This window comes from Oryzias latipes, chromosome 12 (assembly GCF_002234675.1).
Source record: "Oryzias latipes chromosome 12, ASM223467v1".
Taxonomy (NCBI): domain Eukaryota; kingdom Metazoa; phylum Chordata; class Actinopteri; order Beloniformes; family Adrianichthyidae; genus Oryzias; species Oryzias latipes.
The window spans coordinates 7,136,805-7,164,084 of record NC_019870.2 but is presented as its reverse complement, the minus strand read 5'-3'; the positions used below and the strand labels follow the sequence as shown (position 1 = coordinate 7,164,084).

Below are 27,280 nucleotides of genomic sequence, written 5' to 3'. Positions count from 1 at the left end.
TCAAGGATCCCCATGCTACTTAACGGGGCACAAAAACACATAACTGTGAATTAAAAGAAGGACCAACAGATAAACATCGCAGCAAGCTTTATTTCTATATGTTTAAGATTTTTTTTTTTAAGTCAGTTCAGGGACTTGGATTTCTCTGCTTTCTTTCTGACCCAGGACAGTTTTTTCACCTCAGTTCCACCTTTTAGCTGAACTGAATATTTTTACAGGTCATTTCTTCAAAGATGCTGTCCAAGCCCTGAATCATTTTTAATGAGCATTCTGTTATGTTCAAAGTTATTCAAAAGAAATTCTGATCGTAGAAAGATTTGAAGAAATCTTGTAGACCCATCACAGTACAATTTATTACCGTATTAACATCTTAAAATACGACAACAAAATGTTCATTTGGATTTAGTAATAACCACATTTTTGACTGTTTGCCAAAAGTATATCTCGATAAATTTTAAGAAAATGACTGGAATAATACATTATTTTGTCCCCACAACTGTTACTCACGCTTGCACTTCTGGCCAGATGTTTGCTCCAGGGCGTTGCCATAGAAACCCCGCTGGCAGCGCTGGCAGTGGTCGCCCTCTGTGTGCCCCATGCACTTAAGACACTGCCCAGTGAAGTGGTCGCATATTCCCACTGCATTGAAGTCCACATTGCCGTTGCAGTTGCACCTCACACATGGTCGAACCGTCCCAGATTGTCCCATGGGGTCACCATAGTAACCGTCTTCGCACATCTGACAGCGCATCCCTGCACGAGGGGGAGATGGAGGTGGGCAGGAGTTTGATGACTGACTGAGCAAGAACACCATCAGAGGTCAGAGTCTCATCAAGTCAGACTCTGTTGTAATTAAATTAAAAATTCATATTGGATGTGTTGGGAGTCACAGGTGGCGTTCTGCTGCAGAATGACGGGGACTGCAAATGAGCTGCTTTCAGCATCGACCTGTCATGTGGAAAAATTGTTCTGATCTTGATGTATGCCCGGTATTTATTGGGTTTATGGATTTCTTTGAAATTGACTGGAAGCTCATGTCACCTGTCTGTCCTGCAGGGCAGTTGGTGCACACCACCTGTCCCGTCTCCGCAATTTGGACACAGCTGCTGCGGTCCGGACAAGGGCAAGGCTGACAATCACCAGGTGTGCCAATCAGGGCGTTGCCATAGTAGCCTGGCAGGCAGTGCTCACAGGTCATCCCCGTAGTGAAGTGGGAGCACTCGCACACACCTGAAACCACAAGAAGGAATTCAGAAAAGGCGCATTTGTGAGGTGACCCACCTGCTATACAAACAAATGAGAGGAGGAGTCTCTCCTCACCAGCAGAGGGCGCTCTACCTCTGAGCAAACAAACATCACAGTCTGAAAAAAAATAATACCACAAAAAATACCAAAAGCTCACAAAGGAGAGCAGAAGACAACTGCATTCACCCCGGCTGTAATTGCTTTGGGAAATATGTGAACCAAATTAAGTCAGAGAGACTTTTCAAAAGTAACTCCCCTGTTAAATGGCTGAATTAACATTTCTAAGTTGCACTAAAAACAAACTCTTATTGGGAAAAACTGCAGAATAAATATCAAACACCTGTTTGATAAACCCCAATCTTTTTATTGACTTTATTTTCAATCTACTTTTTAGTAATATAAACATGTGAAGCTACCAGCATGGCTAAATGATGACTAAGTGATGTGACACAATCGTGGGATAAAGTACCTCCAGCAGTGTTGCGGATGACTGTGAGATAGTAGAGCTGGGGAGTCTCGGATCTCTGGAGTTCAGTGACCCACAGTGACCCCAACTGCACAGCCTGAGACAATTAGATCCGCAAACAACCCTCGAACCAACTGTGCGTGACAACCTCTGAGATGAAGCCGTGAAAAAAACATGACAAGAAATGAAGAGGATGTCCAATTTTTTTTTTTTTTTTTTTTTTTTTTTTTTTTTTGGATGTCCAATTTTTCAACTAAGACTTGCAACGCAACAGTAAAAAAAACTTTATGTTTTAACTTTATTTAGAAATAATCACAAAGCTGTTTTCCCTTTTATTTGATGGTTACTGCAGCATTTGCATGGTTAAAATAAGGTATTTTGAGTGTCCTGTTGATAAAATAAAAACATTTATTCCACACAGATTACATGACAGCATGTGATTGATGTCTATTATTCTAATTTTATAAGGTTTCTAAGCTCAGACAACAAAAATGAAACTTTCTGCATTGTAAGGATCCAGCTTTGGGGTGAATTGAGTCCACCTTACACAGCTAAACTGAATAGGAAACAAGCCATATCCCACCTTTTTTGTTCTGGTTTTGTTTTACACCATGACTGCTCACAGGTTCCAAGAAGCCAAAATCCTATAGACTTCTCTAAAGAAATAAACAGCTGATACTCAGTCATTATATTTGTCAGAATAATTACTCTTGCTCTGCTACCTTTTTCAACATGTTCATGCTAATAGTAATTGTTTTATAACATTTCTTCCGTGCAACTTGTTCAAGTTACAAACTGGCCAATCAGATGCTTCAATATAAAGTATGAGGTTGCACATTGAAAGTTTGAAGCGTTTGACGGATTCTCCTGAGGCTGCTTTGAAGTACTAGGGGTGTGGCCTTCCAACAATCTCACTCTTGGTTGGTTGGAGTCGTTGCCATTGAAATGATGACTCAGACTAACTCAGACGAATCACTGCTTACTGTCAATTTCTGGCTCCAACATGTTTGCATCGCAAAAAAATGGCGACTGAGTTGACTTCCTTTCATTGGAGCAGAAGTAAGCCATTTTTTACTGTTGATGTCACACTCACTCGGTCTAGGTTTTAATGGATTTATACAACACTGAAAAAGAATAGACTAAATAAAGTTGATCAGAAGAATCATGCGGTTACAACTATTCATTATTGCTCTAAGTAAAGAATGATCAGAAGAACAAAAAGTCACATGGAAGAAAAGTAGCTAATTCTTCTAGTGTTCTATTATGCTCCATTATGAATTGATAAGTGTCTCAACACTATGCAATATTTACCAATGATAAAATTTCCAATCACTTGCTGTTAGTGCTCCTTCAGATTCACAACTTTCATTTTTTTAATGAAAAATGCCAACATCAATTTTTGTCTAAAACTGATGTGCAGTGTGAAAGCTTTCTTTGGTTAAACCACAATCCATCTGCAGTAACATGTGGCAATCCATATGGACAAGCCTTGATCAAAATGGGATTAAATTGACTCTTCAATAGCATAAATTCAGACATGTAATTTAGATTTTTGATTCAGGAATTCTTCCAAGTTAGGCAGCTTTAACTGTGCTATCTTACATCTGTTTTTTATTTACATTTATTGAAATTTGTCTTTATTCTAAAAATTATTTTGAAAAAAGTTGCTTTGCTATAAACTATTTATGAAAAATGGTGAATTCAATCCTCATATTGTAACTTTAATACTTTTTTTTCAATGACTGGAATTAAGTCTGGATTTTTCAGCAAGCATATCTATAAGAGTTTTGAAAGTTAAAGAAAAATGGCCAAAAAACCCTCACAAATGCTTCATCAAATTTCCCATTATTCCTTTCCCCGGCCTGCTGCGTGATTCAGCGAGAATCTCTTTGTGCATTTTCCAGTCGACTCACAACCCGTGAAGTTCTTGTTTCGAGGTCACTGCTAGCAGCACCTCCCACTGCCAAACAAAACCCCGTTAAGTGCAAACCAGTGAGATAGAATAATGGTTTTAAAGCTAAATTGATTACAGATTCATCATGTGGAGCAGTTATCTCCTTGCCTGATGAAGTGTGGACCTTTGAAAAGAAATGATCAGTTCCACTGCAAGGTGAGATGAATAATGCTCAACTTTCATGCATGAAATTCCAGTCATTTAGGAGCAGTATTTAGCAATAATGATTGTTCCTGGAGGAAAGAAGTGAATCTTTCTTTGATTCCGCCGTGCAATCAGAGACTCTGACGCTGTCGATCCCCAATGAGCCGTAGTAAATTTAATGGCAGTCGAAATGTGCTGACTTTACTGAGTGTGAAGATGACTGAGCGTGATATGAGGCAGCAGAGGTCCTCCTATTATCATTCCATCCGCTCTCCGAAAGGCTAACGCCATTCATCACAAAATGCCAGTGGATGGCCGGATCCCTCCTCAAACCATCTCCCTTATCGCCATGCTAATCGCCCTTCCCTCTTAACATATGTAAGGAATAATTTCATTATTGAATCAATGAGCTTTTATTCAGCTTTAATGAATTGGGATTTCTGTGAATCTCCCCTCAGAGCGCCACGATATGACTCCTTTGAAATATCTGTATGATGCTCCTCTCATCCTACCTCGTCCTTTTTTTTTTTTTGCCAGGCATGCAGCTCTGCACTTCAGTGCTCTGCTCTTTGCCTGAACTCCTGCTCGTCTGTTCTGTGATAGAAAAGCAATATTTCTGTATGGGGAACAAGCAGGCAGGAGCTGCTCAAGAGCCCTTCACACACAAACACACAAAGGGCTCCTCTCCAGCACTGTTCATTCTCCCAGCACTTTATTCTTCTCTTTTGCCCCGCCTAGCTTTTTGTCTGCAAGAATACACGCCGGCCGGAGTGGCGTGCCTCATTTATGAAGCAACAACAATGACGCAACACCGTGGGACAGCTGACGGGCTGCAACAGGTACAGCAAAGACAGGCAGACAGGCTCAGCAGCTACTTCTTTTCACATGAATCAGTCAGCTGAGTTTATACTTGAACATCATTCAGTGCTCCTTTTTTTACACAAAGTGCACAGCTCTACAAAAGATAGTGGTTATCGCTGTCTGCAGTGGCTTGTAACCGCTTTAACAACAGATGGAGACAGCGGCAAGAAAAAGGCAAAAAAAATCCTGGGAGAAATGTGTTTTTGTTTAGGAGATGGGGGCTTACTTTTCTCTTTGTAATTGAATTCTTGTCTCTGGATTTATTTTTTGAACAAATGATTGTGCGTCATGTTGCACCATCTTGGGAGGTCTCTCTGGGAAAAGAGGGCAGGATGTGGGGCCCTTGGTAAACAAGCCACACGGCTTCAAAGAAACACGTGAGTTATGCGAGTGTTACTTTTCACTTTGCCTCAACGGCGAGATTTCACGGACAAAAAAGCCAAAATACATTACAAATAATACAAATAATTCTTTTTTTTCCCTGATATTCAACCAAAGCAATATGGGCAAAAAGTCTAAACACGAGCTCTTTAAGACCTTCACATTTTCCAGGATCTCTGCATCCCACTGCAACAGTGAAAAGCTGCAGGGCAAAAGAATCTGTTTACTAATGCATGGGAACACCCTGTTTTAATGAAGAAGAAGAGGGAAAACGCAGAGAGAAGAGACACACAGAAAGAAAAGTTTGCATGTGGTCCCTAAGGCCATGAGATAGGAGCCTGGGTTAAATGTGCTGCAGGACTGCTTCTCAGGGACGTTGTTGTCTAAATGGATACAAACACGCTGCCAGTGCTTGCTGCTGCAGATGTGGCCTGTCGCTGCAGTCTAAGTGGGCTGCAGCAGAGAAGAGAGGGAATAATGCTGAGGGAAAAGGGCAGCACGTTCTGTCCAAACCCATACATAATGTGTGCAGCACGCATGGCAGGGGAAATATGTTTTGTCACGATGTGATGGTTGGAAAATAAATGCATCAATTCGTGTTTTGTGCATGGAGGCTCAGGCCTAATTGTCACAGCCAAGCCCTGTGGGCTACAGAGGGGGCCAGCTCGTGCAACTGTGGTTGTAGCTCATGTTTTGTGACAAAGCTTTGGGTCGCAGAGCTGTTATAAAGGGACAGCAGGACAGCGCTAGATCCATCCCCAACGTCCTGCTATTTGTTGCTGTGGCTACTCTTCCTCCTTGTGCGCCTTGCTTTGGCTCAGATTAAAGCTAAATAAAGAAGAAATGATTATCTTTATAGCTAATATGAAAGAAAAGGCTCCTAATTTACCAGTTTACTAATATCAGTTTACGTTTCCACTCCCACATGTAGCCAAGATTATAAACCATCGGACAAGGTCACAAATATAAAGAGCGGTAAATTTGGAGTGGCTGAGGTCTTACTTATAGGGTGTGAAGATGAGCTCTCCAGGAGGACCTCAGGGTAGAACAACCCCATCAAGAGGAGCCAGTTGTGGGCATTACAACACATAGCGAGAATGCTCCCTGAACAGCTTTCTGATGAGTCAGACATGTCCACTGCAACACTCTTGAAGCAAACTCTAATAAGCAGTGAACAATGGATGGATTAATGGGTTTATGTGTTATTTAGTCTGGTGGCAATGAAGAAGAACTTTAGGAGATGCAACTTATTGATACTAAATACACAACAAACTCTAAGTAAAAGTCTATTTAAGATTTGGTTCTGAACCTGATTAGGCATTTCCTTAGTGAAAATGTGGGTGAGTTATGAAAGCATGCTACTTTTTTTTCCAAAAATGTAAACATTTTCTCAATATTAGTCAGAATATAGGCAGTGATGTATAAAAACATGGTAGTTATATATTTTAATTAGGCACACTTTGATGTGATCAAATTGTGCAAAACTGAACAGGGTTGCTTAAAAAATTATGGGGATCATCTGTACCAATTTGGGTGAGTTTAAACAGTGCCTTTAACGAGACAATTTTTAACACAGTAAAAAAAAATGCAATCAAACTCCTTTTTATTGCATGTTTTAGAACAATTAATTGGTAGTGTTTGAAATACCTTGATGGTTTGATGGAAGCATTTGTTTGGGACCATTTAGGAAAAGTATAGAACAAATTCAAGAAATTTGGAAAAATTAACATTTCTCTGACTAATCCTTTAAGCAAATAAACACATTTTTTCTATGTTGAAAAGCATTATTTTTTTTAGAAATTCTGTGTTCCAATTTACTACAAAACTTACTCTTAAAGTCAATTATAATAGAGTTATTTCTTAACACAAGCACACTAACACAAGTACAGTGTACCATTTGTGTGACTATTTTATTGTAAAGTTTGGAAAAAGAAAGAAAGAAAAAGGACAAAAAAAGAAGTTCTCACAAGCTCTTGGCAGATTGTAACCTAGAATAATTAAGATTATAGTGGGATATACTAATATTTGTATGAACATGATATGTTATATTTGTAAAACGACTAAAATACCTGATGTTAATGGCCACTGAAAGTATGTTAGTCTGACGATCGATGGTTTGATCAATCATTCTTTTGATTCCAAATGCCTCGAAAACCAAGTGACAGGTTGGGAATTTTTAAAAAAAATATCTTTTTGCATTTTTTTCATTAAATATTGATTTATTTTCTATTACTTTCCCACAGATTCCCACAGATCCCCTCTTTTTGAAGCGCGCATCTGGCATTTAAAAGGTCATGACTTATTCACATTTATGCATTCAAAGGCTGTTAAAAGAATGAGGCGGAAGCCATCAACGATGTCATGAATAAAATATTCAATGGTAAAATATGTACAGTAAACAGGTAGGGAAGTAAAACATCCAATATTTGTGAGTAATTTTGGAAAAAACCTAGACTTAGGTTAGTAATACATTAGAAATTAGAAGATCAAAGTCAGATTTCAGAAAATATGAAAGAAATTCCAGATGTTCAATGTTTTTATCAAATATTCTTCAATTTAAAAAAAAACAAGACGTTTTATTCAAAAGAGCCATACATATTCTTCTTGAGCAGCTACAGCCTGTTTACTCGGCTGAATAAATAATCCCGCATAAATTCAAAATTAACTGCAAAGATCAAGATTTGAGTACTCATTTTTTATACTTTTTTATTTTCAAGTTGTGGGATGGGATTGATTTTTATTTCACAGATTTGACATGTTTATGAATCAATGTTGTATTTTTGCAGAGTGCCTTTGAGCTGTTTCATTTTTTTATTTTACTTTTTTCCCCTAGACAAACACAACCTGGGGAGTGCATGAACTAGCATTAGATGTGGTTCAAATCTTGTTGCTTTGAAGAAATGCAGCTACAGTTACTGGTTTTCAGTTAAACTCAAGCTTATAATGAGAGATGCATGTTGGCTTAAAAGCCTGTATGTTTGCTGTTCTGTTGTAAAGCAGCACACATCTCATTTCCCTCTTTAACATTTGCGCGGGGCCAAATTTTTTGAATAATGCAGAGTGCATTCCCAGAACCAAATGTCACGCCCACTGCGGTGTGTTGGAGGAGTTTGGGAGAGTGAAGGTTATTTTGCAGGAGTCAACCACTGCTGCAGCAAAATACACATTCGAAGGACCCGTCTGGCATAAATAAGGTTATAAACCAAAGAAAAAAAATAACAAACAATGGGTCAAAACATCTGAACAGAGGAAGTTAAGGGTGTGATTTTCCAAGGCGTGTGTTTAAACGCTATCGCTTTGGTTCTCGAAGGCCATTAGTTAGAAAAAAGTTGAGGCTGAAAAACTGATGTGGGAGGGAGTTTGGCTCTGGTGTCACTTTATCCAGCCTTTAATCTCTTTGGTGGGCCGTGTTTGTTGCAGGCTAAGATCCTAAGATCCACTGCCTGCATCAGAGCGATGGGATATGAAGAGGGCACAATGAGGGGAAGATAGATGGAGTCAGTCTGCAATGGATCTTTCAATGTATTTTTTTTATTGCTAATCCCGTTTGCCCCGCTTTACTTATCTCCTCCCGAGCACAAATACAAATAAAACAGAGATAAACAAAGCCAGTGCTTCATTTGCCTGTCTTGGCTCAAAGCCCTGCTGCCAAAGATGGCTGATGTGAAAAGGTTTTGACCTTTCTTTGATGAAATTTGTCTAGACAAGGAAATCATTGTGGACACACTGTCAAAACGGATGCAAATCCAGACGTTTCTCATCAAGGATCTATTGAATAATGTCAGCAACTGGAAACAATTTTTGCTACTTTAAGCAGATTTTAAGAATTTTGTGAAGATTAACACTTTTATCTTATTAACTCTGTTAACATTTGAAGCATAGGTATCAATGACAAAGTACTGAAGACCTCGGTTGAAATGAGCATTGATTTATTTTCCATTCTCAAATAATTTTGCTAAAGTATGCAGAACATTCTCATAAAACAAATATTTTAAATTGAACTAAGTAGTGTCTGTCACAAATAGAATAACAACATTTTCATGATAGCAAACAAAAAGGTTGCTTTTTGCCCAATTTATTTATTATTCCTTTAAAGAAAAATTACTTCATTGATAAAATCAACTGCAATGAAAATTTGTTGGTAAAGCTCCATAACAATTTGATTATTACATTTTGTTTCGCATGTTAGAGTTTAGTACTTTTTTAAGTAACCCTTTAATATTGGAGACGTCATTATTAATATTATTTAATATTGGCAACATCTAAATAAAATATGCTCTTAGATGTACTGTAGACGTTCGACCGTTTACATGCATTTCAGCTGATTCTGATGCTTTATTTACTTTGCTGTCACGGTGCGGGGGTGGCTAGAAAGCCGGTAGGACCCAGAATGCAGAGGCGGAGGCACACAGTTCCAGGGCAAGGGGTTTAATTATAAACAAAAGGCGCTGCCGAGCAGGATGACAAAACCAAAAAACAAAAACTCACTGTGACGTGGCATGAGACAAGGAACAAGGAACGAGGAACATGGCATGACACCATAACAGGGGTAATGGACCAACACAGGAGGAGGGCAGACAAGACACAGGTGGACACGATCAGGGCTGATGGGGACCAAAGGAAGTAAAACTCAAGAAAACAGACAAGACAGGAGACTTTCAAAATAAAACAGGAAACAGAAACAAGACAGAACAAGGACCAAAAACAAGACAACAAATTCAAATCATGACATTTGCATCAATATTACTAACAAAAAGGGTTAAAACACCAAAAAAAAAACACTTTCTCTGCAACAGAATCAGCTGAATTATGTGAATATGAATAAAAATTTGAAGAGTTACGGTAGTCAAAAGAATCTAAAGACTGAAGCTAAAGTTTTGATGCTAAATTGTTCCGTGAAAATGAATTTTTCCAGTTTTTCCTCAAGCGTGACAGCCTCTTCTTAAAGGGTTTACACCATGACGTAGATAGGGGAGAACTGCCCCTCCCAGGTAGATTCTGCACCTGGGAGGGGTGCAGAATCCCAGGTCATTTTCCCACCAAGTAAAAGAACTGGGAAAATAACTCAATGGCCGAAAAAGTGTGCATTATCACTTCTTAACGCACGTCGTGGAAGCGTCGGATGGCTGCTTCCGCGAAGTGCGTTAAAAAGCGATCATGCACACTTCGAAGGCCATTAACCCGCTTATACCATGGTCACTTACAAAATAAATAAATATTAACCAGTTTTTAGTCCTTAATTCTTGTTTTTTTTCTGATTTGAATCGCTTTTTTCACGAAAAGTGGACTATTTGTTACGTGGTGCGGCACATTGTCACAGTAATGTAACAAGATGCCGCACCACCGCTGCAGTCAAGATTCGGCGATTTAAAGCGATTATATATATGCTGATCGTCCTGACGGGTTAAATAAAGCATCAGTTGAGAGAGAAAGTTCACCTCTTAGCAGTTGTTTTTGTCCAGATGTCCAGCCAAAGTTTGTTTTATGCCAGCGCAGTGAAATAGAACATTTATGCTATGTGACCAGAACTACTTTTTTAAGGCGTGGTATATATATTTTAATCCACACCCAGCAGCCAATCAGAATAGAGTATTCACCCGGACCATGGTATAAATGGATAAAGTTTACTCTGAATGGCTCAAGACTAGCATGATATAGGCCCTTTTAAAAAATCCTTATTTTTGTTTAATCTTAAAATGTTTTTGATTGTTAATTTTCTCTATAGTTGTATTTTTGTACGCTTTCAGTTAAGCTCTAGTTTTTTAGGATTCAAACCGTGGCAAAAATCACATTGGATTTCTGATTTATTCTAAAATGCTTACAGTAGTTTTGACACATCTGTTTCTTTATTCATTCCTGGACAAGTTTTAGATTAAAGGTTTAGTAGAACATTTTACAACCAGGTAAGTTCTAACACTGTAGTCTGATGTGGAGTATTCAGCCTAATGTCGAGAGCATCATGTGTTTCATTTGTTTAGGTGATTGATGAGCACTGCTCTGCAGGACGGGCCAAAGAGAAAATTGTGTCTCCGTTCCATCTATACATTACAATGATCTCTCCTCCTCTTCAGACCCCATCCCTCCCATCTTTAAGATGCATGTATTATGGTTTCTTCCCAATTTACTGGCTGGACTATTTGCAATTACTTGGATGTACGTTCTGCACGGCAGCATGTCCGGTTGCACAATGAAGCCAAAACGCTGACAACTGCGAGTCCAACTTTTCTTTGAATCCGACGTACATATGTTTGCTTTCATGGTGCAGCGGCATGGCGCGGCACGGATCTCTGTGTGCTCGTTCCACCACAAATATTAACATTCCCAATCTGTTGTGTTGCGCTACAGTAAATAAACCGACACGACTGAGAGAGTGTTAATAAATCATGATTATGAAGCACCATTGGCTGCAGCTTCCCTCGCCAGGCGTTGAATAAACTCCATTCCTGTTTAGTCTGTGGGCACACCCTGCATGATGATACAAGTCGTTAGGTAATTACACAGCAATTAAGATTCTGATAGAAGAAACAGCAGGCCAGTCCGCCCACCAGGTGACAAATGATGAACAGGATGTTTAATCAACTTTTCCTGATAGTTTTCCTTGACCTGAACTTCTAAATCAGAGCAGAGCTTCTATGTTTGCTTGGCTTCCTTTCATTTGGTAAAGCCAACAGGCCGTCAGAACATGACATCCCATCCTAATCATCGGCTCGTAAAAGAGGGGCTAATTTTAGTTGGCTTCCTTTGCTGATAGGCGGCTTATGCTATTCAACACCAGACTCCAAAGGACACAGCACACAAGGCTCGTTTGATCCATGACTCAGAGGACACCATGTTCCATATTCAACGCTCATTCATCATTTGCATTGCGCTTGGGGCATGTAAATATTTTAAAAACATCCTGAAAAGCTTATGCGCTTGAAAAAAAAAAAAATTCTCAAGAACCTGTCAGCTCCGAAGAGTGACAATTTTCCTTCCAAGGCAGAGCTGTTATGACCGCCCCGATAAGTCTTTCAAACGAAAATACTTCAAAACAAAAGCTTCTCAGCGAGTCACTAAGCTGTCGTCAAGCTCCAAGCTACACCAAAGGAACTCGCATTCGGACTTTTCTTTTTGAGTATCAGCACCACCTTGGAGAAATTCTTCAACATCTGTTGAACACAGACTGTTGTTTTCACGATTCCCATTCATTCAGAAAAAAACGTTTTGGCTTGTGTGTGTGCAAAAGAAGAATTGCTGTGAACTCACCATCCACATTCCAAATGACCATTTGTATATTCAGGGTTGATCAAAATGAGTTTGCCAACATTTCGTCACGCTCATCACAGTTTCCAAACAGTCTTTCATCATCAACGCCATCATGAACTTCAGTTGTGCAAAAGTCCACAAAGCTGTTATTACCTCTCACAAGGCACATTTAGATGATTCAATCTCCCTCTTTAAAAGCAAGAGACTTTGTGAAAAGCATTTAAAAAAGTGCTTGTTCTTTCTGTCAGGACAGAAGGTGATGGAGGACGGAAGTGCAGGAAAAAGAAAATTTACCCCTTTATGCCTGACTTTATTTGTAATTATTTAAAAAATATTCCTCATTGTTGTCCGGGATTACATGATGCGAATTAGCAATGAACGGCATTAAGGGATTAAAGACTTTACGTAACGTAAACTCTAAAGTGACAAACCAACTGAGCTGAAATGTGAATTAAACAGAATCAATGTTGAACTTGAAAATAGCTGAAATTTTACTAAAACAGAAACATATGTGGATAAATGAAATTATTGTGTGACATGAGCAGGTGTCGCAGGGTGGGGTGAACAAAACTTGAACACAAAACATTACTTTAAAATAAATAATAAATTATAAAAGAAAAAAAAATAAAAGCTTTACTGAGAACAAAAAATAATTGGGTGTTGAAAATGTGCAAATTAATGTCGAATTTTATCCTAATATTACCACTTTTCCCTCAGGCTGTAATACTTTTTTGAAGACCCACTCCAATCATCTCTTGATCTGTTATAAAAACGTTGTCAGTGTTTTATTTTTTCATTATGATGATGCAATTTTTAGCCAAAATCGTGTTACAAACTGTTGTTTTCTAGCACAGTCTCTGCAGAGCAGCAGGAGTTCATTAGAAATTCGAATCTGAGTTGTGAGTGGAACTGTTGGTGCATAGTAAGCGAGCCTCCATCCTCTCTCTGGCTTACAGACCTACACGCCCCTAACCTAACTTTACCGCTGCAACAAAAATGGCGAGCAATATTGGAGCTATCCAGCCGTACAGTTTTGAGGCAGATGCCAACTTGGACGAAGAAAACAAAGACGTACCTGGTGCTTCTGATTCACAACAATCTGAACAAAGAAATACTCATAAAAACTTTTTTGACTGTTTTTTTTAAAAATGTCCCCTGCCACAAGAAAATACTAGAAGTAAAAGATTTAAAAAATGGAAAAAAAACACACCAAAAACATGATTTTCATTAAAGCGGACCTCTGAATTATAATTTCTTTCTTTTTGTGGTTTGGTGGCTTTATACAGTAGTATGATTGCTACATATTTTAAATAGTATTTTATTTGTCATTGTCACTGGTACGATAACATTTAAAGAGGGCTCTTTGGTAACTGCATCAGTTGTTAATTTAAATAAAATCAAAAATTACAAATAAAAAAAATAAAAGTGAATTATTCAGTCATTGGAAACAAAAAATAATAACTAATTGATCTTCAGCTAATAAGCATTAGTCATTAAAAACTAGGATACAGAATATAAATATTTATAATAAATTAATTAAGAATTCATATTAATAATAGATCCACCTAAAAAACAAAATATGATCACAAAACAGTGGTAGTTTAAAGAAAAGCATTCAAAATTGCACCATTTTTTCTTACAAAATAAGAAAGAAAATTTTACTTTAAAGTTAATACTCATAGGCAATTCAATTACTGAAATTTCTTTTTAGAAAAATGAAAAGAGCTGTCTATAAAAAATCTTTTTTTTTTTCCTTCGACACACTGTTTTATAACTGTCCTGAACTTGCAATGTCTTTGTAGGACAGTGGTTAAAAGAATGACAGGCAGATTCTATGCCAAAAAGAAAAAGGATCTCATGGTATTTTAAGAAAATCCCCCGAACGACAAACAAAACCTGACAGTTTGTCCACCAGGTGATGAAAACTCATTCTGTCATATACAGTAATGAGGCCCAGTGAGTGTATGTGTTTTTCTGCTGAACCGCAGGATGTTTGTTTTTTATTCTTTGGCACAGATGTCATTTTCCGTTAAATCTGCATGTAACACGTTGCTATACAAACACGTCTGAGCATCTTTTCAGTTCTGATCTTAGAGAAATCCATCAAATAAACACAAGCTGTTTTCTACGCGTGACATCGCAGCGGCACGTACTGTGCCCAAACAACACAGACTCTATGGAAACAAAGCCACACAAAATCCATGAGAGGCTTTGTCATGCAACTCACATCTGATTATTATGCCTAAACCACTGTTTAATGGCAGTTTATGCAATGATTGAAGAACATCATTGTATTTCTTTATAAATTAGCAGTTTTTAGCTGCAATGTCGACATTTTTTTAAGCAAAAAGTTTTTTGAAGACCAAATGCAATGAAAACACTGTTTTGGGTGTTTTTAACGTGTTCTTGCAGCAGCATTTTTCTCATGTTGGAGGACACATGTAAAAGAATTTAAGCTTAAAACTGCATTTCCAAGTATTTCTTTATTCAAATTGTGGTAAATCAGGAGCAAATCAAAACATGCCTTTTGAAAAGCTGTCAGTTGTGACCCAGCAACTGAATTGGGCATGCCAAAGTCTCCCTGCTCCGTTCCATGCTGATGTATCTGAGCCACCACCAGTGTGTGAATGTGTGTGCGAATGTGTGTGTGAATGGGTTTGTGACTGTAAAGCGCTTTGGACCTTCAAGGAAGGTAGAAAGCGCTATGGCAAGTATTCGCCATTTACCATTATCCACTATTCAAGTACGTCTTTGTTTTTTTATCTTCCTCCAAGCTGGCATGTGACTCAAAACTGTACGGCTGGATTGCTCTAATATTGGTCGCCATTTATCTTGCACCTGTTATGTTACCGTGGGGTGGTGAGGTGCTGTAAGCTAGTGGGAGAGAGTGTAAAGAGAGGGATGAAGGGATATCAACTGAAATGCATTTCTGCACAAATGGTTACGCCCACAACTTAGAGGTGAGTATCTGCTTCTAGAGAACCACACAGGTTTTTTCTTTTTCAATTTTGACATAATCATAATTAAAAGACCACTGGGGCCGCTTAACAATAGATCAAAAGATGATTGTGATGGGACTTTTAAGGCTTATCAAAGTGATTGAAAAAAGCTGGACAGATGTGAGTTTTCTCATCGCAGAGAAAAAAACAATATTGACAAGAAACACACCCTGTCAAAAAAAAAAGGAGATATATGCACGGTAGAGATGCAAAAGTCTGCACAGACGGGAGTCAAGGACGGCAAAAACAAACTCAAGATGACTGAGGAAGGCAGGTGCATTGGAGAGGTAGCATTGAGATGGCGACTTGAGGGAGTCTGGCGAGCAGGCAGAGCGAAGGAATGTGTGTTTGACAAAGAAAGACAGCCAACTAGGTTAAGAAGAGACATATGGAACTGCTGAAATCTAAAGGCAAATGAGAAAGAAGCAAAGAGGCGGCTTACAAGTCTAACTGTTGACGTGGCAGGCAAGGAGCAATACCAGCCTCACCCTCCGACCTCAGGCACAAACAGAAAGACCCAAAGATGACTGACATGCTCGTTCAGAAGCTGAAGACAACTTTTAACTGGGTCAGATCTCCCACCGTTAAAGTCAGAGGGTAAAATGGAGAAAGAGCCATGAGAGTAAGTGACAGATTGAAGAAAGATAAAAGATAGAAGAGTGGGTCTTCGAATGGGCTAGTCGACCATTCAAGTGGGATTGATTGTTTAAAGCTGTGAGAATGTGAGCGTTTAGAAGAGTCTGAGGGTGAGACGAAAAGTACGACAGTCAAGCAGGCAAATACATATAAATAACTGCAGCCAGATTGTTTACACAGCCAGGAGCTGTTGTTTAACTTCTGTCATTTACCTGAAGTTGCGTCTAAGGTGGAAATCTAAACGATAAAGCTGCAAACGCTGTTGCTGCTGCTGGCTCCCATATTTGTGTCAGGTGTATTAAATACAGGCTGTAGTGTTCCTGCTGTTATTGTAGAGATGAGTTGTGCGAAATGAGGTTGTTGCTGTATTAGCACAGCCTTCCTGTTCTCAGTTTGAGTGATGGCATGCCAATGCCCCTGGGGGATGAAGAGTTATGTTCCCTTGAAGCAACGATGACTGACTGTCACTGTTAAACAGACACTCTAGTCCAAAAGCGGGATCTTGCTCTGCTCCCCGCACTCTAACAGAGGCACTGTGACAGAAAGTATTGTGTGAGCCCTTCCTGATGATGCCACATGAAGCTGGATTTCAATGTGGGGCATTCTCATAACTGGCATTAGGGAAAGAATTATGTAAGAACTTTTTTTAGAAAGGCCTATACTAGCTTTTTTGGAGCTTTTACGTGTATTATAATGTTTATTCCTAATGGAAAAACAACTCCATTCTCACATCTCTGAGCACCAGCCCCTCCCAATCCACGAAAAAAAGTGGGTTCTCATACTATTATCAACTATTAAACAAAGTGAGAAACAGCCCCTTCTAGGAAGAGTCTGGGCTTCCAACACCACCCCTAGGCCAACACACACGCCAACTTTCTCAGCTGAGCTAGCGGTGATTGGCTAAACGCTTTCCTTTCGTATGCACAATATGCAAATCCGTCTTTGCAAAAGTTTGAATGTTGCTTGATTTTGCGGGCAAGGCCGGCTCTAGGTCGATGTCATGAAATGGGGAGCACCCACTTGAAGCGAAAGCTGGTGCCTCCGAGATCAAGTCGTCCTACTTCCGAACCACAACATTAAAAAAATGTTCTTTAATATGTTATCATGTATATGTATATAGTTTACTCTGAATGGCTGAAGAAAAGCATGATAAAGGCCCTTTAACTGTTTTTTTTAACAAAGAAGACTGAATGTTACCATCATTAACTGTAAATATGAATTCATCTCATGTCAATTAGGAGCAAAAGCGAAAGTAATGCATTTATATTTTTGTTCAATGAATTGTCCTTTACTTACTCTGGTTGATTTAAGGTTCACCACTGTCACTAGGAAGGAAACTAAGGTTGTGTCCGACTTCCTTCACTGCTTACTACGTAGTGCGTTCACCATTTTGTAGTGCTGACAGAATCTACAATTCAAAATCGAGTGCTCTTGAATAATTCCTAGAAGTCTCTGCAACAAACAAGTGTGCATCGATTTTCACTAGATTGGTATTTTATGAATGTGTGGATGTTTATAAAAAAAGGATTTTTTTAATAAACATCCAAGTTTTCATCTTCAGAACACAGTAGATTTATAATTAGTCTTCATAAAATGCTGTTATTAATACTATTAGGTTATTACTTTGTGAAATTTTTAACATTTTGTCTGAAGCACAGCACTACATAGTTTTTTAGTAGTTATTGGGAGTAGGGAGGGAATTCTGACATTACCTAATACCTTTTTTTTTTAAGATGAATATTCACACCTCTAACAAACTGGATTATCTGAGGTAACAAACTCCACTCTGGATCAAACAATAAGGTGGAAGCAGCATACCTATTAAAACACAATGTCCTTCTTTTAAAAAAAGCAAAAACAGAAAAACACCTAGTATGATTTAAATCGCGAGAATTTGAACTGATGTTTTCTTGAACAATCACATCATCCTTCAGCCAGGAGATGGGTCTTAGACAATATCAGTAACAGCAATAATTAGGATTTTTTTAGAAAATGATAGAAAAAAAACAACTTTTTTTATCTTTGATTTCATGGATTGTATTGTTTCTGCAAACTGCACTGCAATTCTGCTAATCCAGTTCATCCTTCAACCATGTTTTATCAAATCCAACCTCAGCCCTCAGAAGACATTCTCCAGTTATTTCAAAGCCCCTCCTCATAACTGTTCGGGCCGCCACGCGTTGTGAAATTGATGGAGTTTGCCTTTAAATATAAAGGTTCTGCATTTGATTTATGAATTCAATATTTCAGCCATTTTTTTAGGCATTTTTATTTTAGCCGGAATCACTGAAACAGAAATGTTGTTGATTAGTTGTCGGTGAAGTGGCTCCAAAGTCATTATGCCTTGGTGACATTTTCTAGATTTATCATTTAAACATGTAGAAGCATCTCATCCAGGATGAGAGGCCAGTGAAGAAGTGCCTTAAACTATAAAAACAAGTTAGCTAAAACTCCTTCACCGACCTAGACACATTCGCTGGAAGTGCACAAGCATAAATGTGCACATTTGAGTGATTGGTTCCACTATGACTGAGCGAGCAAGCATGTCCGTGTTTCTGACATCATGTGTACCATTATGAAGTGATAGGGCTCATTTCTTCTGAAAATTGAAAAGTTGACACCAGGTGAGAGAGCTGTAAGTTTGCTTAAACACATCAATGTGGATGCTATCCCTCTTCTCCTTATCAAAGTATAAAAATCACCAAAAATAGAAGAAAACGAAAAATAAATTGAAATTCTTTCACCCATTACCCGTCTCTGGATCACAGATTCCATGCTGGTGGCATTTGCAGGGCACGCATGCTGAAAGAGGCCCTCCGCCAGGTTCTTGTCGGGTGAATCCTGGAGCACATCCCTCACAGAACTGACCAGAGAAGCCCAGCGGGCAGGAACATTGTTCCACCCACGCAGCGGGGAGACTCAGTGGACGGGAAGAGATGGAAGCGGAGGCGAGGGTTACCCTGGCAAGCTGTGACGTATCTGAAGAGGAAGGAGGAAAAGGGGAGTGGAAAGAACCTTAGTGAGATTCAAATCAGGTTTCTCGAAAATAGAACGATCTCTTTAAAAAACACAAAAATATTTTTAAACCTTCCCATGGTCGTTAAATTATGATTCATTTAATTTTGAGCCAAAATACTGTTAGGATCATGGTCTCCTCCCACTCCTACCGGGGAATCATCTCCTCACCTGTTACCATTCTCCTCATCAATCTTCAGCCTATTTATGGATCCCTCACCCTCCAGCCGGCGTTGGCCCGTCTGCTCTCAGCGGTAGAGTATTGACCAATGCTAAGCTCTAGTCCACGTCTAAGCCAAGCTCTATGCCAATGCCAAAACCCTTTATGCGACTTAATCCACTGTTTTTCTGCTCCTTCAGGAATTGCCTCCAGCGTCATCCTCACCATTGTTCTCATCTGCCGTCCAGGATCAGGACACAAAGCAAGGCTCCACAAAACTTTACCGTCGTTGCAAACCCCACCAGACCAGCCGTTCTTCATTCCTTCAGACGTCCAAGCCACAAGCCGTCAAAGCCAGAACTCACCAAAATAAAGACTTTTTCTCATTTACCATCTCTGTTCTGTGCTGCTTCTGGGTCCAGCCTCGTTAACTCTAAGAAATACTTCAAAATTCACCACTGGGTGGTGTGCGGAACCGTTGGTATGGAGAAAGCCCCCCTCTACTTCCCATCATCTATTTGTTTACACTTCTTATACTATTGCGAGCTTACAGCCCCAACCTAACAATATCGATGCAACAAAGTGACGAGCAATAATGGAACTTTCCAGTCATAGTTTGGAGCCAGATTCCAGCTCAGATGAGGAAAACAAAGATGTACATGGAATAAAGAACAACCAGAGACGGAATTTTGAGCCTAATTTTCTTTATCCATGTCGCTATCATCAAGAAGAAATCCTTCAAGAATGTGTTAAGAACACCAAAAACTACATTTTAATCTGAGTGGGTCTTTAAAACAAAAATTTGATTCACAAACATTTAAATTTGTCAGCACAGATTTGAAAACTGACTTGATTGTTTTTAATATAAAATACTGGGCAATTTGTATAATTTTATAGTTTAAATTATTATTTACATTATTTATATATTATTATTTACAAAGTTTTATTTATATTTTTAGCTCGGCTGCTATTTTTGCTGGCACTGGAACAGGTCCTAAATAGCATTTACCTTTTTCGTGATACATGGTTTTAAATCAGAAGAGAGGCGGTTGTTTTCAGATTTAGCTGCATAGCAGATTCTGCCTCATGTTTACCCTGACAGATTCGTCTAATCATATGGTCGATAACTCCACATTTAATGCAGACTCAAACACATACATCGTCTGAAGAAGAAGTCAGACGCTTTAATCAAGCAAATTATGAAGCCCTGAGAAAAAATATAGGAGGTGAGGAAAAGGGGGCAGAATACAATAGAATAGTGTGTTATATGAGCTCTTTTTAGGGTTTTAGGAACCTTTTTTTCCCCTATCCTGAACATAACCTCCTCCCCCCCAAACCTTCAGTCTCTTAGCTGCAACCAAACAAAATTACTTTTAATCCATTTGTGTCCATTGCAGTGTGTGCTCTCTCTGAAAGCAGAATTAGATTGTAGAAGAGTGCATTGACTTTTAAATTTATGTATGGATTTTCTTAAATGAAATATCAGTTCTGACAGTTTTAAAGTATTTCATTTGATGCTATTTGTTTTCCCCTAAAGCTCCCCCTACTTTTCGCTTTTCTCCTTTTCCTCTGATCCTTCTGTCAAAATACAAGGTGAGATGCACTTTCACAACCTCTGCTCACAGAGCAAAGCAACCTGTTCAAATTATTTTTTAACAGTATCTCTTTTATATTGTGGCAACGTGTTAGATGAACCATGGTTAGACTCCCCCAAAGACGTTTTTTCCTTCACCTAGTCTCTGATGAGCTGCAGCTGGCATGAGCTGCATAGTTAAACCACCATTCTCAGAGTAATTTCACATGCAAGAGCAACAAAAACACAGATTGTAAAGTTTAATTTAAATTAGACAATGCTGCTCTTGTAAAATCCCAGAGTGCTTTGTTAGGAACTCAAACGTGTTTAAATGCAGAGTAGGAAAAAGCAGGAAAATGGGATGAAACCAGCTGTCAGCTGACAACTTTGGTTTACAGGAAGTAGCACAAAAATACTAACGGTTCTCGAGTGACATTAATATTTATTAGAAAGTGGTAGGAAACATCAAGTTAAACAAATTGTATGACAGTCTGGGAGCAGTATTGCCTTTATGCCTTTATTCCAAACGAAGCATGCAGTTGTGTTTATTGAGACTAGTGATGCAACACCTTCCCAAAAAATGAATAACAAGTAAATTAAAAAAAATAAAATAAAACTGAAGCGTTAAAAAAGACTTTAATTCTAAAATGCGTTTTGTCTGCCATATTGACTCTATTTCACTAAAAATATTTTTACTCTTTACTACTTTCATGTAGTTAAACACATTTGTAGTGAAATAGATTTTTCTCCAAATTATTTGAGATTTTGAGTTGATTTATTAAAAAAAGTTTCTTAAATTTGAGCTAACAAAGAAAGAAGTTAAATTGAAATTTTCAACCCTTTACTTCTAGAGCTTTAGTTCCAGTGTTGACCTTCTTTCAACTATACCGTAACTCTTCAACTGTATACACAATTAAGGAAATGCCAGTGGATTCTGAAGTGGAGGAAAAAACTTTGGGTCAGGAATGCAACAGTTTACAGCAGGAAGGTGCTATAAAATCAACATGAATCAACTGTTTTACTAAGGCTACGTTCACACTGCAGGCTGAAATGACCCAATTCCGATTTTTTTGCCCCTATTTGACCTGTGTCTGATCTTTTCATGACAGTCTGAACGACACAGATCCGATCTTTTCAATTGCGACCTAGGCCACTTGGGTATGTGGTCCTGAATCCGATGCGTATCTGATCTTTTGAAACGTGACCACCGTCTGAACGGCCAGGCCACAAGTATCTGACCCATACGTCATTGATACGCTACAAACGTCATAATTCTGCATTGAAGTAGGCGGGAACGAGAACATAAACATTAACCATGGTGGACGATGCTGCTGAGACCAGTCAGTGGAAGGGAAGCGAGGTCACCGATTTGATTAATATTTGGGGTGGCAGCTCTATTCAGGCAAAACTCCAGGGCTCTTATCGCAACCGGGTGGTTTTTGAAAACATTTCCAGCTAAATGGCCAATCGTGGTGTTGAACCTTTCCAGGGATTACCTTTTTTTTTGTCCCCCTTTCCGACCGTGGTCAGAAGCGCGGGGGACCGAAAGCGGATCCTCCTCCGGGGTTCACTTACCTATTCGGACCCTCAGATTCTCCAGAGCGGGTTAATAAAGAGTCAATAGCATTTATTCTGGGGGAGCCTTCTTTTATTATGGTTCTCCTTCCTCCGTAACACACAACATGAATGCGCCCCCACTGCCCCTCTCATTCCCTCCTGCGCTGCACCCGCTCTCTCCTCTACACACCCGCGCGTGCCCCCAACACATCCACATCTACATCCACATCCACATCCACATCCCCATCCCCATTCCACAACAGTGGGTACAGACGATCCTGGCTCCAATGCCTTCTTAAAATGAGAAGATTGTAATTGTGCTGGCTCCTTTGTGAAAATAAATGTAATAATGCAAAAGAGCTCCGCTGTTGACAACACTGTTGTTGACATCCATTGTTAACGTTAGCTACTTCCGCAAACAACAAGTGACGTTGTTCCCCGTTGAGTACTCTTCTGCGCATGCGGGTCACTTCTGGGTCATTTCATGTTCACACAGGAGATCACAAAAGTTCAAATTTAATTGGAAATGTGAAGGGCCTCGCAAAAAAAATCTGATTTTTTCAATAAATCGGAATTGAGCATTAAGCCCTGCAGTGTGAACGTAGCCTTAGACAGCTCTTTGGTCTTGGCCATAGTGGAGTTTGGAGTGGGACTGTTTGAGGTTGTGGACAGTTGCCTTTTATATAGATGAGTTAAAACAGGTGCCATTATTACAGGTTAATGGAGGACAGAGGATCATCTTACAGAAGAGGTTATTGGTTTGTGAGGGCCAGAAATCTTACTTGTTATCAGGTGACCAAATGCTTATTTCCCACCATAATTTACAAATAAATTGTTTAAAAATCCGACAATGTGATTTTCTGGATTGTTTTTCTCATTTGTCTCTCATAGTTGAGGTATATCTATGATGAAAATAACAGGCTTCTCTTATCTATTTAAGTAGGAGAATTTACACAATTGGTGGCTGACTAAAACTTTTTTACCCCACTGTATGGAATGTCCATCTGCATCCACACTGTAGAGAACCACATGCAAATGAATAGAGACAAACATCTTCAGCCAGATCAAAGTTTGATCACTTTTAAACCAGAATGTGTTTGAGCTTTCACACCTGCAACACCAAGAAAACTATTCAAAGGAATTGATTCTGGCCGAACTGGGCACCACAATAAAGATTTTAGGGACACCTCTGTTTGAAGAGCATCACCAACTTTTGTTAGACACACATCAAGAGAAGTTGTGAGACATAATGATCTGGGTAAGACAGTGGGAAAGGTTAAGAACCAAAAGGAGGATGAACCCTGCTTCGAACACCCTTGGATCAGCCACTTCTTTTAAGGGTGATGTAACTTCCTTCATCTACACCACTGAGGGATAATCACACCGCAAGCCTGTTCTCCTCCGTCACTGTGATGTGCCTGGCCTCTACCCTTTCCCTGATCTCATTTGCCACGTTCAACAGGCAATATGTGGAATTGGAGGAGTGAAACATATATTTCCGTTAATTAAAAGTATTTCATTTGGAGTCACGGTGTGCAAGTTTGAGTCAATCAATCCTTTTCTCTCCAAGAAACCCTTTCAGACCAGTCAAGATTTTACCAGACGTAAATGGCTCACCGCAGCCTTGGAGCCTTTTAATGTACCTTTATATTAAGCCGTTAAACCATTGATTTCTCATTAATGTTCCGTACGACCATGCGGCCTGTTCAAGACTCAATTTTAGAAGCAGAGAGAGAGAGAAAAAAAGCATTTGCTGTGACTGATGTCAAAGCCTGCCTTTCAGCCTAAAGACAACATTGTCATTAAAATAAAATACTTCTGTTATTACGGGGTCTCTGTAAGGCAGGCAGAGAAATGTAAAAGTGAAAAGAAAAGAGGAATAAGGTGCTGAGCTTGAAACCAAAACTATTTAGTGATGCCTGTAATGATGCACATGGATTTCAAGCTGCAACACCCGACTACGTTAACACGCAGATGTGGGCGGCTACAAAAATCAGTTTGATGGAATATGCATGATTGTCCGCCGTTTGTGTGCAAACGTCTGGGCTTGTGTTTGTGCTTGCGTAGGAAGAGTAGGTGTCACAACGTCTGCGCTGAGCAGCTAATTAAAATGGTGAAAGTAAATGAGAAAGCTGGTAATTTTGCCCAGCTGTTCTGTCTTCTCCACAGTCACATCCAGTGTGACGCCTCCCAGATCCGGCTTGTTTGTAAAATGAAACTATCAGATAAAAGGGGGAGTGAGGACATGAGAGGACAAGAGAGACATTTTCAGGACTAAGATGGGAAAAAATGTTTCTCATAATGAATTCAAACTGTCTGCATTTCCGCTGAATAATTTGAGTTCCAATAAAAGGGTTTACAATTGAAATGAATTGATCAAAAATGCATCAATTTTTTTAAAATCCAGTAAAGTTGAAAGACTATGTGATAAATTGGATAGTATGTCACCACTGTAGATATTATAACTGATGTGACTTCAAGGTTTAACAAAATAAAATAATATATATATTACAAAATGCTAAACAGATTTTGTCACACACATAAACTGTTCAGTAAGACACAAAAGCACACACTTACAGTTGTGTCCCCCAGCATTGCTGATTTTCAGAGCTGTCAGGTTGTAGAGGAGATGCTGGAGCTCAAAGGCAGACAGACGAGGTTTGAAGCTCGTCTCATATTCATGAAGTCTGTGAAATGAGGAGACACGAAACATCATTTGCAATATATTTTATGCAGCACATGTACCAGCTATGATTAAAACACCAGAAGCACTGCATTTTACTGGAGCAAACGCTGAACACAACAGAGTTAATCTGCTTTTGTGGAAGATTTATTACCAACTAAATTGATTTCAAAGCTATTTTATTGCTCCAAACTACTGCAAAGATAAGAAACTCCCTGTCATCTGCGTGTGCTTCATGTTTTGATGGTAGGCTATATAAAGCACGACCAGCACTGAGTGGTGGAAAAAAAATATAAATGTGCTGACTTCAACATATATTCAGGGTCTTGATCATTGAGGTTTGCCATCTGCTGAAAGATGTTTTGCAAAGCCAGGCGGCACAGCTGACATCTGCCCCTTTAACTCCTGGAGAGTTGCATTCTTTCCATCATGATGACAGGTGCTGTGTAAGCGACACACAGCTGATGTTGTGTTGGGAACCGTTTCCCATTTAGGCTGCATATACATTTATGGGATATAGACTTATGTAGGAGCAAAAGTGTTCTAGTTTGTGGTCCCCACTGTGTAATTACGGAGTGTTGGCACAACTCTAATGACTTTGAATTTAGGCGACACTGAACCAGTTTCTGAGATTCCATCTTTTGATGTACACATTTAAAATGAATGCAGGCATAGATCTGATTGAAAGTAAAGATAAAAACCCAATATCCAAAAAAAAAAAAAAAAATTCATGAGTAAAAAATAGCAACTAACATATTTTTAAAAGTTGTTAATCTGTGTATTCAATGGATAGCATCATTGCTTTAATATTAAGTCAATAAATGCACAGCGTGAGAGTATATCCCAATCAAAACATTTTATGATCCTCAACATTTGCATTTACCCCCATGTAAGTGTCTTGCCACACACTCACTCTTGATGCGGCGGGTCCTTGCATCCTGGCCTGACATGTAGGCACAGTAATAAAGAGAGGCAATTACAAACTGGGCCTCAAAGCCATGGTAATGGAGCTGGTCAGAGAGCGATAAGCAGAGTATGCATGAAAGGGAACAAACTCCCAATCATGCTTTCCCTATGGAGTGTCACTGTCCCTTTTAATCAGCAGCAAGCAGAGCGCGCAGAGCCGCACTGTAATTAAGCTCGCCCCGCAGAGGATGAGAGGCGATCATCAGAAGAGAGGAACCGAAAACAATGCTGAATACTTACGCCGAGACTCGTAAGCACCCTCGAAAGATAAAGACGGATAGTGCTGCGAGGGCCGAAAAACATTATTAATGTGCCAAACGGAAAACTTTTAGGGTCCTGCAGGTGAGCTTGTAATTAAATGTGAAAGAATTTTTAATCGTATTAATTTAACATTCATGGAAACATCTTATTACTATAATTTAGCTGTGCAAGTCTAAAAACAGAACGTAAAATGAAAAAGGACAGCAAGCCAGTGGCGCTTACTTGTGATTGAGGTTTGTGCATTATTAATGTACCTACACTGAATATTCTAACATGTTACATTTGGGTTCTGATGCTTATATGAACTTTACACTGTTTATTATTATAAAATGACAAAGATTTGATGTAAACATGATTAAAACTAGAGTAAAAATTACTAAAAGCAAGTCATTGATTTCAAAAGGTTTGTTCCTGGATATTTTTCTCTAATGGTTTATTCAGACTGGAAAAGTCAGTTGGTCCAAACTAAGTCCACTTACTTTGGTCTGAACCCAGTCTTGAACCTTGCGTTTGGTCTGTATTCAGACTTCAACCAGTTTGGAACCAAAGCTTGTAAACAAAACTATGTGACTAGAAATCTCTTTAGTCAGAAATGATGAAAGTTCTACACTGCGTAATCCTTGTAGGGATAGTTCACTGAGTCAACTTTATATTTTGCTGACCAGTTTTGAATTTCTGTATCAATGTCTTAACTTGTTCTGTCCAACAACTAAATAAACAGATGAGGGCTGAGGGCCTTTTGTGTTGGACAGGTTTTACTATCACAAAAAGAGGTTATATACCTTCGGAAAACCAGAGTGTAAATTCGTACAAACCCCTTTTTGTTTCTTTATGATTTTTGATTTATTTGTTATATTTAGTGTGTGTCTGGAGGGAGAGGGGAAAAGTGTGAGGGGGTAGAAGAGAACAAAAGGGAGAGGGGGGGGGGATAAAAGCGCCGATTTGAATAGGTTGTTATTTTAAGCTGTGTAACAATTATACCAGATCTGCTGGAAAGAAAAATATTACATCCGAAGGTGAAATTCTGACACAAAGATGATATCTGTCCATCAATACACTGTGGGTTAGGGGGAGGGATAAAGCAGACAGGGAGCAGTGTGGCAGTGTGCACGTGGGGGTGGAGCTGCATGCATG

At 39.1% G+C, this 27,280-nt stretch overlaps 1 protein-coding gene and 1 long non-coding RNA gene across 3 annotated transcripts in view; one reads left to right on the top strand and one right to left on the bottom strand.

Moving 5' to 3' along the window:
* The window catches only part of lamc3 (laminin subunit gamma 3), a 151,830-nt gene that overhangs the window by 23,218 nt on the left and 101,332 nt on the right, over positions 1-27,280 (bottom strand). For both annotated transcript variants that reach the window (XM_011481525.3, XM_011481527.3), the window contains exons 11-14: positions 24,814-24,923; positions 18,683-18,910; positions 1,042-1,230; positions 508-753 (exon numbers count right to left, since the gene is read on the bottom strand). In XM_011481525.3, the coding sequence (XP_011479827.2) occupies positions 508-753; positions 1,042-1,230; positions 18,683-18,910; positions 24,814-24,923 (773 nt within the window). The remainder of the gene's footprint in view (positions 1-507; positions 754-1,041; positions 1,231-18,682; positions 18,911-24,813; positions 24,924-27,280) is intronic.
* Positions 18,899-19,496, top strand: LOC110016041. Its single transcript, XR_002291299.2, has 2 exons — positions 18,899-19,200; positions 19,307-19,496. It is a non-coding gene; the product is annotated as an uncharacterized LOC110016041 (long non-coding RNA).